At 41.4% G+C, this 18,143-nt stretch overlaps 1 protein-coding gene across 2 annotated transcripts in view; it reads right to left on the bottom strand.

Annotated features, from left to right (window-relative positions):
* LOC147336201 (mitogen-activated protein kinase kinase kinase 11) overlaps window positions 1-16,054 on the bottom strand; it is a 50,207-nt gene extending 34,153 nt beyond the window's left edge. For both annotated transcript variants that reach the window (XR_015128217.1, XM_086285256.1), the window contains exon 1: window positions 14,138-16,054. Coding sequence is in view for 1 of the 2 variants with exons in the window: in XM_086285256.1 (XP_086141382.1) it covers window positions 14,138-14,894 (757 nt within the window). In the remaining variant the exon portion in view is untranslated. The remainder of the gene's footprint in view (window positions 1-14,137) is intronic.
* Between the last annotated feature and the right edge of the window lie 2,089 nt (window positions 16,055-18,143).

Consider the following 18,143-nt stretch of genomic DNA (forward strand, 5'->3'; position numbering starts at 1 on the left):
ATGTTTCTGTTTTTACTACAGGCCATGAGAAGGAGTCAGCCAGTTAGCTAGCTTAATTTGTAGTTTCATATCTAAACTGAAACTTATCCTTGTTTTACATCTGAATTTAAAAACCTTTTAACGTTTCTATTCATTGAAATTACAGAAATAAATTGTCAGAACAAAAATATCACTGCTAGCTAAAATCTTTAAATAAATATAACTTGCATTCATGAAAACTGGGTAAAAACATATCTTTGAGAGATTAAATTTTAAATTCACTAAGCCTAAATAACTTAGAAGTTGGGTTTTTTCTGGCTCACAATGGGCTATTAAGGGGGAAGACTAGGTATCTATCAATGCACCGTAGAAGCAGTAGCGCTACCAGAAATCTATCTGCCGCTACTTTATGTTCTAAGTATTTTGTGACAAATAACTGAGCAATATACAATTATTATTTTACCCATTACACCATATTGGACTGCAGTTTCTGTTCTGCAGTCCAGCCTATGAACCTGGAGTAGCTCCGCTTGCTGTAGCTTCTGGAAGTGGACCTAAAGCATTCAAAGATGGAGTACTGTCAGCAGCTCAAGCCCAAAATGGTGAAGTGTGAGTTCACCCAACAGCAGGAGGAGATCCTCTTTGGGAAAACAGCTAAATTAAACTGTGGTTGGCTGTGACAGCAAAAAATGGCAGGAGGCCAGTCAGTAGGAAAAATAAAAGCTGCAAAAGGTCTGGGGCTAGCTAGTTAGCGGCAACTGAACTTTCTAAATAAGGGCAAATAAATCCTACTAAATGGACTGCGAATGGTGCCAGTCTCTCAGACAAATAAAGAAATTGCTAAAATAAGTAAACAGATATATATATATATATATATATATATATATATATATATATATATATATATATATATATATATATATATATATATATATATATATATATATAGTCAGGAAGCTGTTAATATACTTAGCCCAACAGAGTAGAGCTGATGTGCTGAAAACAAAACCGATCAACAAAACAGTGTTATGCTTGAGTAAATGAAACCCCCATTAACAAGTCTGCTTTATGCTTTTCTAACAAATGCTGGAAATCATCCACTGGCTCTGGCTAGACCTGTCTGGGAGGCACCAAAATGCATCTATGCAAAAAAATAACTCTAAAAGAACTTCTGAGACAAACTGCTATTAATTATTAAAATGACACACACGCACACACTTTTCTGGGGGGTAAAGAAGAAGAACGCAAAGAACAAAATCTTGCCTGGCTTCTTAAGCATGTCTTTAAGCACATAAGCTAGAAGCGAATCATCATGAGAGTTTCAGTATGAAACACACCCTCCAAAACAAATACAAGGGAGTATTCTGTTTCTGGGCATCCACATTAACGCTGATGAGGGGGGTTTATAAATGATTCCCTGCGCCAGGTAACTGCCTGTGAGTGCCTGAAAGCAGTGACTTATTAACAAGCATCCAGAGGTCCATGGTGTTGAAATTTAACCTACATTACAGCCATTTCATCAGAAGCTTAAATAAGGGGTTGTTATGAGGTTGACCCCAGAGGTTTTCGGGTCAATGTAGGTGGTGGTGGGGGAAAGGAATTATGCTGGTGGTAAATTTGATTAATGAACCAGAGCCAGCTAAAATATATATATATTATGTGGATTCTACAGTATAGATATGCATATCTATAGAGCCCCTTTTTGAAAATATTTAACAATTTAAGGACTTTTTGTTATCATTTACAGCACACGACCAATCGGAGACAGTAAACACGTCCATTGCCAAAGTATTTTCCAAGCCACAAACTGCCATTAAAGAACCACATTTAAACTGAATTCAAAACCCAAATGTAAAGATTTTGTTTAAGGGAACTAAAAGTTCTTTTAGTTGTTGAACTTTTTTCCTACCAACTATATTTTGACGGCTAGTTTAATCTCCTTTTAATATTCTAAGTATAAACTGTTGAAATTTTAGTTGTTTAAGGGAACTAAAAGTTGTTTAAGGGAACTAAAAGTTCTTTTAGTTGTTTAGTTGTTGAACTTTTTTCCTACCAACTATATTTTGATAGCTAGTTTAATCTCCTTTTAATATTTTAAGTACAAACTGTTGAAATTTTAGTTGTTTAAGGGAACTAAAAGTAGTTTAAAAAATTACTATGAGACAATGAATATAAAATGACACCAGCAGAGTTGACACTGCGACAATAAGAGCTATGGCATAGTGTTGTTCATCCCATCTTCCTGTTTTGCAGATAGAGATAGTATAGCGCAGCTAAAAACTCCAAAATTAAAGCAAGCTAGGTCATTTTAGAGCTTTTGCAAAGATTGGCGGTCAGATGACTGAGACTGTTGGGCTGAAGTGTTGAAGGCTCAAATGTTTTCAGAAGTTAACCCAGTGTTCCTGCCAAGTCCAGTGACCTGGTGTATTACAATACTGGCAACAAATTCTTCAGTGCCTTAGTCACTCACCATTAGGAAAGGGTTACATAGCCTCAAAATTATATGATGATATGAATTTGCAAAAATATTTCTCATGATATAATAATCTGAAGTGTGACTCAACATTGTAGAGCATAGTAGTATATCAAGCATCACAGTATAAGTCAATGGTAAGCACAAAGTAGTCTAGGCAGTTTATTCCTGGAAATATTAAGTAACTGTTTCGCACTTACCAATATCTGAAGAGACCTTGTAAGAGCGCATCGGATGTTAACACAGGGCTCTCAGACATTCCTGGGCTTGACTTGTTTTTGCACACATTAAAGGGATGATATTTTATATCTTGTAAAAATGGTACTAAACAGGCCTTCTGATCACAGGAACAGGGAGTGCTCTGTATAGTGCCTCACAACAGCACTATAGCAGACTGATACTGCTATACTAATTGAGTGCAATGTTGAATTCCATCATGCTGGTCAAAGACAACACAGGTAACGATATTTTAAGTGGAAACCCTGCAACTAATAAGAATTCTTTAGAACTGCAAGCCTAGATTAAAAAAAGCAAACAACATTTATGTATTATTATAAATTTAATCTTTCAATTCCTTAATTTCTTTTATCATATAAACATGTTTTAACCCATGCATTTGGTTTCTCTTCCACAAACATATCTTATGATCTGTGAGGTGAGAAAGAGGACAAGCTGAAACTATATTTCAGACTGGAGAAGGGGAAAAAACAACAACAGATTTCAGTCTGGCTGAGTGCTGGAAACATCTCTACTTCCTGTGTGTTCTGACCTTCCAGTATCTGCTTTTATTTTCTTTCTGTTTTTTCCTCTTCCTCCCCTGCAGTTCTGTTGTTTGGCCCCCCTCACTCATCCTGCTCGGACTACACACACAGAGACATAACTCTGCAGCCTTCATGACTAAGCGTGGGCGTGCAGTCATTGTGTGGGTCTGTCTCGCTTTGCACCTACAGTACGTAGTGCATAATGCATGTGAATACAGAGGTTATATGGTGCAGATATATACAGTAACAACTAAATACGAAATGCCGAAACAATGCACCGAGCAGCATTTTAATTGAGACACCTAAAACTATCTGCATACTAATTTCATATGCTACCATTCAGACCACCACACCATACAAATCATAACCTGAATATTCTGACTGCAGCTATTTATGTGCACAAAATTTATACATAAAATACTAAAAGGAGATTAAACTAGGAGTCAAAATAGTTAGTAAAAAGGTTTTAATGGCAGTTAAAACTGAAGGGCTAAGAAGAACAAAAGAAAACATACTTAATAACTAATAACTCACACAGAACACTTAATTTTAAGAGGTAATTGAACTCAGGATGTGGTTATCCTAGCTTAGCACAATTCTACATCCGTCAAAGTAACAATAAGATATTAGTGGAAGTCAGCAGTGCTAGTACTTTGCTTTTGTCAGAACAAGGCTAGCTGTTTTAATCAATTTCCAGTGTGTATGCTAAGCTAGTCTAATCAGCTCCTGACCTGAGGCCTTTCTCACTCACCATGTGTAAACAGACCTCTCTGCACTGAATCATACTTGTTATTAATCTCTGGCTCACTTCCACAGCATGTCTTTTATCATGTCTTCCTTCTCTCTCCCCAACCGGTCGCAGCAGATGGCCGCCCCTCACTGAGCCTGGTTCTGCTGGAGGTTAAAGGTCCTGTTAAAGGGCGTTTTTCCTTCCCACTGTTGCCAAAATTCTTGTTCAAAGGGGGTCATATGATTGTTGGGTTTTTCTCTGTATGTATTATTGTAGGGTCTACCTTACAATATAAAGTGCCTTGAGGCAACTGTGGTTGTGATTTGGTGTTGTATAAATAAATACATTGAAATAAATTAAAATTTAATTTAATGGATAGGATGGACATTGATAAAAATCTTACGTTGTTACATAAAATGCTCAATACTCCCCAAATAATAAGAGCCTACTTGTGGTGGTCATTTTGAGCTGCAGATCTTCGTGACCCTCTTTTTGCCCGTCATCAGAACAGAATCGCGCCTTAAGTCTTTCAAAATATTTTTCAATATTTATTTGGATGTACCATCAAAGTTAAGGAATAAAAGTTACTGTTATCTACTTTTACAGGAAATTAGCAGTAACTAATTGTTCAAACCCTGTCAACCTAACAAGTGCTTTGTGCGGTTATGTGACCAGATATGTATCAGAGATTGACAGCACAGTGTTAAGAAATGAGACATCTAAGATAATGTGACTGCATCACTTTTGGTAGTTTCATTAGCTGTCAGCGCTAACCATCTGTGAACTCACAATTGACTCCATTCAAAAATTTGACAATTTCTAGCACGCAACTGCAGTCTACAGATTTCTACAGAGTGCCATGTCACATTCGCATATAGTCTCTCTGGTGTGTGTGGGGGGAAAATGAAAGAAAGAGCAGACAAGTGGTTGTTTTAAACAGTAAAGAAAATAGAAAATGTATAAGTGGCAGTGTGTTGTTTTTATGTTGCGGCCCACATATGGTAAACAGTGGCCTGGTCATCAGATATATTTAGGAGTCCGTTAATATACCTGGGCGCCCTGCCCAAGTAAAGTCTGAGTCTGGGAAACACCGTGCCCCAACATGGCATGAATTTATTTTGAATCTCATCCGGAGGACAAGAAAATGGTCAAAATTCAACCTGGAAATGATCAGTTTCTGGAAGCTTTGATCTAAAAAAATATTTGTATTTGCTCTAGCTTGAGAAAAAAAAAAAATTCAGCTCAAGTCTGTCCTCACATGTATGAGTCTCCAGATCCAATCTGCTCTTCATTATAAGCCTCACTGGATTGAGCAAGGCTGTTATTTCCAACAACAGCACAGGAAAACAAAGCAGTCAGGTAGCTGCCTAAACTGCGCATCGGGTTAGCCTAGCAAACTCCCCTCTGCCTTATCGCCCACTGACACGCACTCTGAGCCAGCAGCAACACAGCTGAGCTCTACCCCTGGTGACCCCCGCGCCGTTCCCAGTCAGGACGCCCCAGGCGTCCCTCGGATATGCCAGTCAGCAATTGGCACTGAAGAGGCAGCCACGTTTATGGATCCTTCAAAACGAGGCACTTTCTGCTCACTTCTGAGGTTACTCTGTCTGCTGAATAAAAACAGTTAGCATGTGCTAAATTTTCTCTTCTCGGTAAGGCAGTTAAGAGGGTTGAGTGCTAGACTCTGCAAGTAATTAAGTAAAGTTTAAAAACAGACACTGTGCAACTTACTTCACGCTATGTATTTTAATACTGAAATATACTGAAACTAAGCTGATGTGACAGCTTTGCTAAGCATCACAGATAACACACACATTTCTCATTTTTACTTTTAGATGATTATGGTTCATTGCCATTTCTATGCATTTCCCAGAGACTTTGAGAAATGAGATTTATTCTTTTCCCCTGTGTTTTTATACATATACATAAAACACTATAAATCAAATCACTATTTCTGTCAAGCTTTAGGGTTCTTTTTTATACCTGAGATAAACAGGCTATAAACACATTCTGTACATATCCTCAGTACAAATTCAATAAACCTTCAAATGTAAACAAAGAAGAACACAAACAAAACTGAAGTATTCACTGAAATGTGCTCCACTTACGCTCCAAGGGAGGGAACAAAGAAAGAAAGCACAAGAAGTGTCACACTGCTTCAATAAAGTGTGCAGTGGGCTCATACATGGATCAGACTTGCAAATTCACAACGGATCCCGTTTCAATTGTCTTTCTACTCACCGTGCAGAGCCAGGAAAAAACAACTAGGAAAAACAGATGTGGCCAATGAGGGTTAAATAATAATCAGCTGCTTAAGTCCAAAATATTTGGCTGTGGTTACTGGTATCGTTACTTGTCATAGTATTAAAGGTAACTGTGTGACCTTTTTGACTGACATTTGTACTGACACAGGGCATTCTGGGTATGTAGGTTGCGTTTGGCTAAGCCAGGGGTGGGCAACTCCAGGCCTCGAGGGCCGGTGTCCCTGCAGGTTTTAGATGTGTCCTTGATCCAACACAGCTGATTTAAATGGCTAAATTAGCTCCTCAACATGTCCTGAAGTTCTCCAGAGGCCTGGTAACGAATGAATCATTGGATTCAGGTGTGTTGACCCAAGGTGAGATCTAAAACCTGCAGGACACCGGCCCTCGAGGCCTGGAACTGCCCACCCCTGGGCTAGGCCTTCCTAAGAAATGTACCTGTCCATGATGTTTGTGCTTCAGTACTGCTGAGAGAAGTTCTAGTATTTTATTAGTCTGTGAATTAGTGCGTATCGGCAGGTGGATAATCTGGACATGAAGAATCAAGTTTTTGGATGCAGGTTGTACACATCATTTTATAATACTTGGTGCCCCAGTCACGTATGTAAATACGGTCGTTTCTGGCTCCAAAAAACCAACATGGTACCAACCAAAGGACTAACATCAAAAGGTACAGTCAGCCATTTTTGAGTTTGTTGGAATGTCTTCCAACAAATTGATGCATTTTTCTAAACTGAGAATAGTAGCGGGTGCTGCTTTTCAAAGCTAACCTGTTTCAACGCCATCTTGAATACAGTGGCCAAGATGGACATCACCATTCTACCTAATCGCATTTCACGTGTGTAGCTAAAGACCAAACACATAAGTAGTATGCCCAAAGCAGAGGAGAAGAGAATTCACAGGCATCTACCTGTTGTGTCTGCAATGACAAAAACAGCAGAAATATCCTCAACAACTCACCTCAGTATCATTGTCATCAAACAGAAGTGCGTTTCAATGATTCATTAGGCCTGGATACCTGGCACAGCTGAGACAGCAGACTGACAGCCAACGCTCGCTACAGATGATTGGTGGCCAGAGTTGCTTGTCCTACAATGGCCATCCTATCAATCTGTCAATCCTTTCCGTGTCCGGGCCGGGTGAGGTTTCCCGTGTTGAGTCAAATTAAGCCGCAGGCTCCACTCCTGAATCTGAAGGTATTTTTGTTTTTTAAAACCCTGACGTCTAGCAGTGAGACTTTACGTACTTCAACTTTAAGACTTTAAAAGTGAGAAATCTCGACAAAATCAGATAAATGTCTCCAAGTCTTTTGCTGTGACAAAGTCCATTCATCTGATAGTGTCAGAAATTTTCCCTAGCTTTCTCCATCATCTCTTTCTCACTAGACCGTAAAACACAAACAACACCTCTGTAAATAACATGCAGTAAATATGTGGTAAACACTTACTGCACTCTCACACATCCAAAAGAAGCCAGTTCGCTTCCCTGACCGACCAATCAGAAAATCTAAAGTCAAACCACTGCCACACCGGAGTGTACCGAGGGAAGCATCAAATTATAGCATGCTATTAACATCACTGAGTAACTAGTTTGTGCAACGTTAGCAATACATGGTGGAGATTTGGAATTTAATCAATTATTGATTTTACTGAACTGCAGGTTAAAGTTAAATCTAGTGACAGGTCACCACTAACGGTTGAAATAAAATTGTAGAGGCTTGGTGCCATCATGTTGGCCACTGAACATTTGATTTAGTTTTCAATACTAAGGAAGACTGCACACTAAAAAGCACTAATGAGTAGCTAGCAAGTAATGTAAAACCAGTACGACGTACGTTACAGGTATTTAAGGTACCTAGAAGTGAAAGTGAAACATCAAACAAGTCCTGATTGTGTTCGACATAAATGCTTCTTTTTTAATGAGAGAGCGTGCTGTGTGTCAGTAAACTAGGGCATGGGTTAGATACAGGCATGTGCAAGTGCTGCATGATTCGGTATGACACAGCTTTGTGTGAAATTTAATCTAAATGTAATCTAATTTAATTTAAAAAATGTATGATGTAACAAAGAAGATATATTTGGTCTTCTCTGCGTGTAATTATAAGATGTGGTAATATTTGAACATGAGGAAGACTGTAAGACTGTAAAACATGTAAATGTATCTGCAATTTTGCAAGTGACAAAGTATTTTTGGAAAACAGGATGCTGGTACCACTTGTGATCTGCATGCAAGTAGCGTGCATCAAGTGCTTTAGTGAAACGGGCAACAGCTCAGAAACAGGCTCTTAGGAGCTCCAGCATCTTTCTGAGAGGATTGCCAAACATGAAAGCAGCAGGAATCACCTGGAAAAAGCACAAAATTTAGGCTCGCTTGGCAGTGAAATTATAGTGAGATTGCTCTGCATTTCAAACAGGGAACTGAGCAGCTAAAGGCAGCAAGACAAGGTGAGCAGGTAGGTGCTCAATGGGATTATCAGCCTAAATTAAAACTGTGTGAAACTGTCCTGCCGTTTTTTCCCCCATTGAACATGTAGCCTGTGGAAGCACGTCTCTGTTCACACATGCCCTACACCATGTGTGGCTCAGCTCAGCTGTGTGTAGTCGAGCAGTGATGTAGAGTGTGAGATGAAAAGGGAATTTGTGCAACAATTTAAGTAACATTTATGACAGATCAACATCAACTCAAGCTGCTACTAATTACTGATTTCAACAGAAGACAACATAAATGTTTTTGCACCCACAGGAAACCCACCGAGGCGCAGCAAGGACATGCCAGTGTCACACAGAGAGGCTGCAAAGTGACAGTGCAAACCACTGCACCTCAGATTCCTCTGTGGTTTCACCAAGAGTCGAAGATTCAAAAGTATTCACTTATCTGTAGTACAGGGGTTCGCACTTAAACCAGGGTAGGGCCTTGCTTTGTGGAGCTGGGTGTGTATATGCACTCCTGCATCTCTTTTGCTTTTACATCGCTGTTAAATAACATTAAATAAAACTTTGCACTACTAATGTGTCATATGGTGGATTTGTAGTCAGAAGATGTCAATCGCATTTAAGCATAATTATCTGAAGATCCACTAGCTAAGAGGCCGCTTATAGTCTGTCAAAACTAGATTCTGAAAAATGCATTTAACATTTTTACATTACGCTGCAAAAGTTGTTCAGACCGACGTCAAGAAGGGATTTCCCCATTGAAATTAGTCCGTAGAAATATAACACTGATTAACAGTTTCCTCTGCCTCAGGTTTGTTATTGGACAGTGAGAAATGTGCATACGTGAGCTGTCTCAGTTTCTTGAGTCATAAACAATGTTACTGAAGCCTTGCACACAGATTGCACTGAATGTGTGCAGGCACGTTCCTGTCTTTACCTCTAACATTAATCTAATTTGATAAGCAAAAGCCCTGATGTATTAAAGTGTCACATGGCAAGATGTTACTTTTTTCTCAAGACCACATTTTCCCTTCTACAGCTTGCCTTGGCAGCAAGTCCTAAAATTGCTCCATTAGGAGGCTATTATGCTTTATCAAGGGATAGGTTTCAAGCTCTGTTTGCTCTGACTGACAGGTTTGCTGGAAGTAGCTTGCTCGTTCCACCTACTGCTCCATTCTGCTGCTGTCCTTGACACAAATTAGGATAGTCTGGCACTCGCTACAGCCAAGAAGGCATCTGTGACTATAGTCTCATGAGCTGAAGTCAACAAGAAATTAAATAGCTCCACAAAATTAGTATAAATTCTTCCCACATTCCCAATAGTGAAGTGACGAGCATGCATTTAGCTAACAAAATATTTGACTGGCAAGCTTTTCTTTTCTTTTTTTAAAAAAAAACAAAACAAAAACACAGGTGCATGTTTGGACTTTATCGCGCGCTCTCATTCCCTCCTCTAAAAATTATCTGCACCATCAGGAAAGCAGACTAAAAAGTCTAAATGGCCCTCATATGCCCTGCAGCCACAAAGAGGAACGGTGATGTGTAAATGCAGTGCTAACAGGAGTGCATTTCACTACATGCATGTAAACGCGATACACCCAGCCACCCAGCTACCCACCCACGTGCACACACACAGAGGATGTTTTGAGTGTGCTGCAGTGTGGGCACCGGGGGCCCTGAATGAAAAACATGCTGGTAGAGGACATGTATCAGAGGTTTGTCCACTTGTGGAAAAAAAAACATGTTGATCAAAGATCCAACTGTGGCTTCTTCCTGAAAACGGGAACTGTGAGTTTTAGCACAGCAAATGATTAGCTTGACACTTTCCTCACCGACTCAGCTAAAGCCTCTGCAGTTTGATGGTGCGTGGTGACTCTTTGGTATATCAGTCCGCGGGTGACACTTTGAATGAGCTTCTTGAAAGCCAACAGATTGAGTTTTACTGTAGATGAAGAAAATATGTTGCTGCTTTGAAATTTTAATCACAGAAATGTTGAAACGAATCAATATTTTTCATAGAATCGGAAAAAAAAGGTTCTATGTGCAGCGTAAAGGATGTCACTCGTAATGATGAGCCCACACCCACACATTTTCGGTTAGCCATCATCCACTCTGTTCCACAAGGGTGTAGTCGTGCGGTGCCATGTTAACACTCATAACATGGTTAAGGTCCGTCTGCTGTCTCTTCTTGATTTGGTTATTATAAATACTGATAAATCAAGAAATAGCCAATATTATCCCATAATATCAACCTGCCAATAACTCGATGGGGCTCTAACTCAACAGTCTAGTAAAACAGAAAAAATGCAATAAAAGCTGCAGTGATATGAGAGGCATTGCGAACAGGGAAATAAACCCTGAAGTAAACCTTATCCAAACAGATAATCTGATAAACTGAGACCTGAATGGGACAAAAGTGTCATCCGCTGTACCGAGAATTGCAAAAATTACGAAACCCTGACACACTCAAGAATTAACATATTTTTACAGGGTTTTTTCTTCCTTTTTTCCAAGAGAAACGGGGAGCAGGAGAGCTAACTGTACTGTTTCCCAAAGGTAAACGGTAAAAATAAGAAAGTACTACTGCTTCCCAGGGGCAAATGCATGAATTTTATTTAGTCATTACCCTGTTTTCCTCTGGAAAAAAAAAGTTGTTGATAAAAGTTACACCTCTGACTGTTTTCTTACCAGTGGTTTTATAACGGGGCAGGTTGCGGTAATGTATCATTAATTGAGTTGTTGGTGGCTAAATAGGCAGGCGTTTTTCAAGACAAAGCTTAGAAGAATGAATAGAGGTCTTAAATTTCTCCTATTCTGTGTTCACATGTACAGGCTGGCAGCCGGGGAACAACAAACACAAACATAAACTTATGGTTCTAATTAGAGATCATGTTAGCAGTGGAAATGCAGAATAAGGAACCCACCATTTAGCAGCTAAAACGACAAATCCTGGCATTAACTAAGTTATTAAGCTGCTTAATGTGCGACTAAGTGACCGATCCAAGCCGCAAGCCGATGTTTTTGGTAGCTTAAGCAGACAATGAAGGTGTGAGACAGAGACAGGTGCTTGTTTGTAGATAAGCAGCATGGATTAGCTATAGAGCAATGTCTGCGGCTTTGAACCACTGTGCTGGTTATTAGCCAGTGATTGCTAAAGATGTCGGTTTTTTCATAAAGACTTGTATACAAAGCCCTTAAACCTAACCACAAGATGCTAAAACACCAAAGTGCAGAAGGTGTGAAAACTCTTCGGACGTGCAGACGCCAGAGTGAGAGACAGGAGATGCTGCTCCACTCTCCGGTCCCCACTTGCATTCAGTGGAATTCCAGTTATGGCCTCTGGCTCTGAGCCAAGCACCCCACCATGAACTCTGATGCTTCTGTTAAATCAGCACCTTCCACCCTACAATTCACAACAGCGATACAGCTGCTGTTTAGAAGCCCTGCAGAGAAAACGACTATTCGCATTAATAATCCGTCACTGTAACAAATGTTAACAATTAACAATATTAAACCTTTTGCCCCCCCTTTACCATGACATCATCGTACAATGAGTTATCCTTTCCTCAGCCCACCTCAGCCTCAGTTCTTTCCTGCGTTCGGTCACTTACAGCGACATTTGGAAGCAGGCTTTTTGCCTCCTCGCTGACAGATTCCTCCCTGTTTGACTGCAGAGCGCTGGCGCAAAATGGCAGCTATAGAAAGAAGAACTTGCACCACTATTCTGAGGAACTGACACTACAATCTGAGGGCAACTGTGGATGATTTAGGACATGCTGTACCTTCAAAGAAACCGCCCCATTAAGATTTTTGGTTTATTTAACCGGCGCTCTTATCTCGGGGTGTTTTTGCACCTGTCCGTTAAACCTGTCAGAGTGGCGCTTCCAGCCATGCACATTACTGTCGAACTGAAAGAATGTCTTTTTCGAATGACCCCACCTCCCTCTCTCTCCCCACAACAGGATATTGCTCAGCGGCACGACAGGAATAAGGTCGTACGGAGACATGTAGAGGCAGGCCACAGACAAAGATTCAGTGAAGAATTAAAAAACAAGAGGCAGGAGAGAGATAGGATCTCTCGGGCACACAGAGAGGGATTGTGTTCGCTCTGGCCTGTCTCCTACACAAACACTACATTAAAATAACTCCTCTGGTTTTTTTTTGTGTGTGTGTGTTACAGCAGATGCACTTCCAGCTGGGAAATAACCTGACAAGGCAGATGATACGCAATAGGTGAGGGTGAGGCCATTCTGTGGAGCACTGATGATACCGACAGAAACAAAAGGCACGATGGAAATATTGATATCTTAGGATGTGCTGAATCCACTGCTATCAGCAAACCTTGAATCAAGAATATTGCCCTTTGGATGCTCCCATCCAAGGCCACACCCTAAAAAAAGTGTTGCTAGGTGATCTTTTTCTCTCGGTGTAGTTTGGTGACCGGGATCTCTAACAACACAAAGGATGAGCAGAGGAAGGGTTTTTTTTTTTTAGGCCACAGCAGAGTTGATGGGGATTATATGCTGCGTCACAGGAATGATAATAACAGAGAGCAAGCTGCTGCACAAATTCAGCTGGCTCTCTGTTTGGGTTAAAGCTGCCGTTAGATGCTGAGAAAAGAGCTTCTTATTCTACAGAAAAAAAGGGGGGTGAGACAGAAAGCTTTATCAGTGATACATCTCCCTGCATTGTTGCTTTAATTACAAGGTCCAACCCCTACGTGTCTGCCACGAGGCCCCGAAAACACTGACGCAAGACCTTTGATGCAAGAAGAGGACAGCATTAAAGTCCAAAGTGTGAAATATAACGGTGCCGAGAAGTAAAACTCGTCCACTGCATTCTTTCACTGGAAAAACTTGGTATTCTTGTCCTATGAGCAGTATGCAAACACACACAAGCAGGCACACAAAGATGACAAACAAAAGTAAATTGACCCATGCAGTGAAGGGACCAGGAGTTATCCTGTGAGGGAATTTTGCTGGCAAGGTTCGGGTGCACATCCCCCACAAATCAATACAAAGATGTAATGAGAGCGCCCCGGAGAATGTTTTGGAAGAGTGGTGTGTTCAATCCATTCAGTGGAGCGCTGCAGACTGGTTTGGCACACACTGGCCCTGCATTACCCTAAGACACTTTATGTTAGTTTTTCCTGGTATGCATCAGCCGCCTATAGGTCTGGCCTACCTTATATAGCCCAGGAGTCACATGAAGCCTAGATAAATCTGATCTTCTTATCAATAATGATACAGAATCAGAATGAGAGACGGACTAATCTGGCAATGTGAATGATAGCTTAAAAGGCCCTCTTTGTTCTAGAAAGGCTTTGTAAACACTGAGAGATTCCTTTAGGAGCTTTACAGTACAGCCATGTTCATTAGAGCCATGAGGCTTTCCTAAGTAGAAAGCCCTGTAATTATATCCAAACCTTTGATTTCGTTGAACTAACCCCAACAGACAGACTGAAGCTATGCTGATCTGCGCTGCGGGCTTGAAGGACTTACTGTTGTTGGACTTGAGATCCCGGTGGATGACAGGGACGATGGCTTCACTGTGCAGATACAACATCCCTCTGGCTATCTGCACAGCCCAGTTGACCAGGACGTGCGGCGGTATTCGACGGCCTGCCAGAGCACGGCTCAGCGGCCCACCTGAGGCGTACTCCATGATGAGGCACAGGTTGGGCTCCTGCAGGCACACGCCCTGCAGGGCGATGATGTTGGGGTGGGTGAGCATGGAGAACAGACGGGCCTCCTGCCTCACGTTCTGCGCTGTCACACTGATGTCCTCGTCCGGGTCTTGGCGGGCGGCCTTCACCGCCACCAGCTCTCCTCTCCATGTACCACGATACACTTTTCCAAATCCCCCGACCCCAATGACCTCCTCCAGGCTCAACTCCCGGAAATCTACCTCTTCAGGTTCAAACTCACCCACCACAGCCGGAGCGAGCTCATCCACCACGGCACTGCCCGGAAGTTTTCCATATCCACTCGGCTTGAAGGAGCCGTAGTTGGATGGGAAGATACCCACCTTGTTGTTGACCTTTCCCGCCCACCAGCCCTCATCCCCTGATATCTCCGAGTCCAGAGAGAGGACTTCCACCAGATCGCCTTTACGTAAGGTGAGCTCATCTTTACAGGATGCCTCATAGTCAAATAAGGCTGTCCACACAGGGTTGGTGAAGTTCCCTTTTTGCGATTGTTCCAAATTTTTCCAGTTGGACAGCGGGCCACGGCTGAATATATTCTTCAGTGGCTCCATGGAGCCTCAAGCAGATGTTTTGACTGGATATGATTTAGCACCCCAAGGGTTTGAAAATAAAGTACAAAGGAGTACTTTATTGCGCCTCGCTCCCTTTCCTGTCTTTCTTGTTGGCTCATCAGGGACTAATGAAATGTGTTCAAAAGTTGGACCAACGAGTGGGCTAGAGGAGAGCAGTCAAAGACAACAGAAGCGCAAGTGTCTTTTATTCATCATCGCATTAAACTCGTCTCTCCATCGGATGATTCACTAGAGATTGCTTTTGTTTGATTAAGGCTAAGTGTTTCAAAGCTCAGAAAGACAGCACTGCTTCCACTGAAATTCTCTCTGTTCAAGTGATGTGGTGTGTGGTTTCCCAACACATGGTTTAAGCACAATATCATTTCACCGGCCTGTATTTAAGGGCCTCTCGAATCACCTCATTATGGCTAATTTAGCTCTTCTTCCCCCTCATTCAAAACTGCCACCTGTTGAGTCCTGACTTTGTTTTGTTTTTTTTAGAGAGGGAAAGTGTAAGAAGACGAATGAAAACTACTCCGCTTACTGCGAAACACTCCCAGGTACTGCTATTGCAACTGGTAATAAAGGTTCCCACCACACTTAACTGTCCATTTTGAGTTTTTATGTATTTTTAGCCATTAAGTGCAGTGGCCACCACAAGCAGGAAGCGCTGAAAAGCGGAGAAGAATAGCAGGAAAGGAGCATTCAGTCCAGCCAACCAGTGTTTTACGACAAGTTTCAGAGCTGTCCAGTTCGCATTAAGCCCAAAACTCCAATAACGGCGTCTCACCGCAACTTTGCGGCACTTCCGCAGGAAATCCCGCATCCCATTGCGCCAAAGTATCCATGCTCACGGTCTTATGGGAAGCACACGAATAGCCAGCCTTTACCATAACATAAAGCAAACTTGGGGACCGCCGACTTTGTAACAGGAAGAGCTCTCCAAACCTGCTCGGCTCTACTTTCCTCAGAGAAACGCAGTAAAAACAAATCCCGTTAGTTCCTGGTGGGAGTTCAGCGCGTGGCCTGGTCCGGCTCGAGTCCCCCGTTCTTACAGTCGGTATCCAAAGAGCGGAACAACTCCATCATAACTTCATATCACACTTGTCTTCCTCACGCAGAGTTCACTCGCCAGGTTGTCGAACCACTTCTACGTCTGCGCTTACGGTCAGTGGAGAGGGTGGGGTTTCAAAACTTTTTTTCTCTCCCAACAGGAAAAGAGTCAGATGACAGAGCGTCGTCAAGTTACGGGAAGCGGCGTAACGCGTTCTCTTGAAACTTTCAGAATAAAACTTGTGGGCGCCTTTACGTGGTTGCTCTATAACTTAGTTACTTAGAAGTTAGAAGTGTTTAGCTGCCCAGCTATGCAGCACAATACGCTATAATACTAACTTATATCTACATTTACTGTTACTAGAACTACTACTACTACTACTATTATTATTGTTGTTGTTAATAATCTTGCTTTCCAGTGCAATGAAAACCCTGTACGAAGCCCCGTGTAATGTAATTTCAAGTATCACCCCAATCAAGTCAGTCTATATTATATACCTAATAAAAGTACCCATGTCTGAACGGGATACTATTTTGCAGCAGTAACCTGAGATAAGAAATGGTTATTATGACATGTGAGTAAAGGTAAAAGAATAAAGTTAAAGTGGTTTGTGGCCTCCTTTAAAAACATATAGTTTGTAGTTCTGATACTTTTATTTTAAAAGACTTCCGCAGTTCCGGTATTAGCTAACTTCTTGTTAGCTAACTTTACCAAATTAAGCAGCTACTTAGAAAACAACAACAAAGAGGAAGTTTTTGCCTTCGCATACATTTTTTTTAATCTAGTCCCATTAAAATGAGGTTTGACGAAATGACAATAATAGTCATTTAATGATGTGATTCTGAGATATTTGGTAGAAGAGACACATCTTTTAACCGCAGATGTTGTCTTGATCTTACGGGACAGTTTAATCTGATTTTTATTTTGAAACCACCTGGGGAAAAATAAACTCATAAATGCTGCAGTATAGTTATCAGTATGGTAGAATTTTTGGTAATCCTGGCGATGAGCCAATGGAAGTCCATTAGTGCCAAATAAAGATTATGATTTATGCAGTGAAAAGTTCAAATTGTGAGAACTACTTAAATATAGCATTTCATAATTTGGCTTTCTTTAACATAACATTTTTGATTTTGATTTTTTTTAAATATATTTTATAATTTAATTCAATATTACATGGAACATTATGTAGTGTAGTACTAGGTCACTGAACACTGTACCAGATATTTTTTCAAGGATGTGTGGCAGTCTGCTGTCAGCATGTGTCCTATGGGTGGTATACAGTGAAAGGTTTTTTGCATTGCTGAAAATAAGTCAGACCATTCTTGGGTGTCGGACTTTCCCAGGCTGTCCTTTGTCACCGATTGTGTTCATAATTTCTATGGACAAAATTTCTAGTGTTCATGAGAAACGGCAGAAGGGGAAGGTGTCAGGTTCAGTGGTCTCAGGATCTTGTTTCTGCTGCTGCTGATGTGGATCTCTTGGCTTCAGCAAACCATGAACTCCAGTTTGTGCTGGACAGTTTACAGCAGCACGTGAATGAGAATTAGCACCCCTGAGTCTTGGGTCAAGGCTTTCAGTCACTCTGGGTCGAGGACTTGTTACTGCCCCAAGTAGAGGAATTTTAAGTATCAGTAAGCAGGGTGGGAGGGTGGAATCCACAACCATCCATCTGTTGTGGTGAAAAGAATAAAGTTATGAAGCTCATGATTGACTGGTCCATCTACGTACCCAACTGTGTTTTTTAACATGACGAAAACACCCACACAGGGTGCCCACCATGGTGGTGTAGTCACCTAATGTTTAAGAGTTATTTAAAAATAGCCTTCAGTAAAGACTGGAGCATATTTTAGTAATTGACTGCTGGTGTTCCCACTGATGAAGGTGCATTCTATCTATAAAAACAAAAAGACTTTATCTTGGAAAAGGTCAGGGAATTCCTCTTGGTCATATTTTCCCATGTTTGTAAGTCAGTGGCTTCTCGGGAGGTGACGGGAATCAGAGGGTCACCTCTGTCCCCGCTGGCTCCTGTGTGGAAACAGCACGCTTCCTTCTGTTAGCCCTTTGATGGCTCCCCTCCCCTCCCTTCTTCCCTGCACCACGGCTGCCGTTTGTTTGAACACCAACCTCCTAAAGTCAACTACCGACACCCCATCCCACCTTCCTCCCTCTTTACCCCACATACACACACACTG

This window comes from Aulonocara sp. 'chitande type north' Nkhata Bay, linkage group LG3, assembly GCF_057382095.1.
Source record: "Aulonocara sp. 'chitande type north' Nkhata Bay isolate Kocher_YH1m ecotype deep benthic linkage group LG3, A_spYH_male_GT1.1, whole genome shotgun sequence".
NCBI lineage: Eukaryota > Metazoa > Chordata > Actinopteri > Cichliformes > Cichlidae > Aulonocara > Aulonocara sp. 'chitande type north' Nkhata Bay.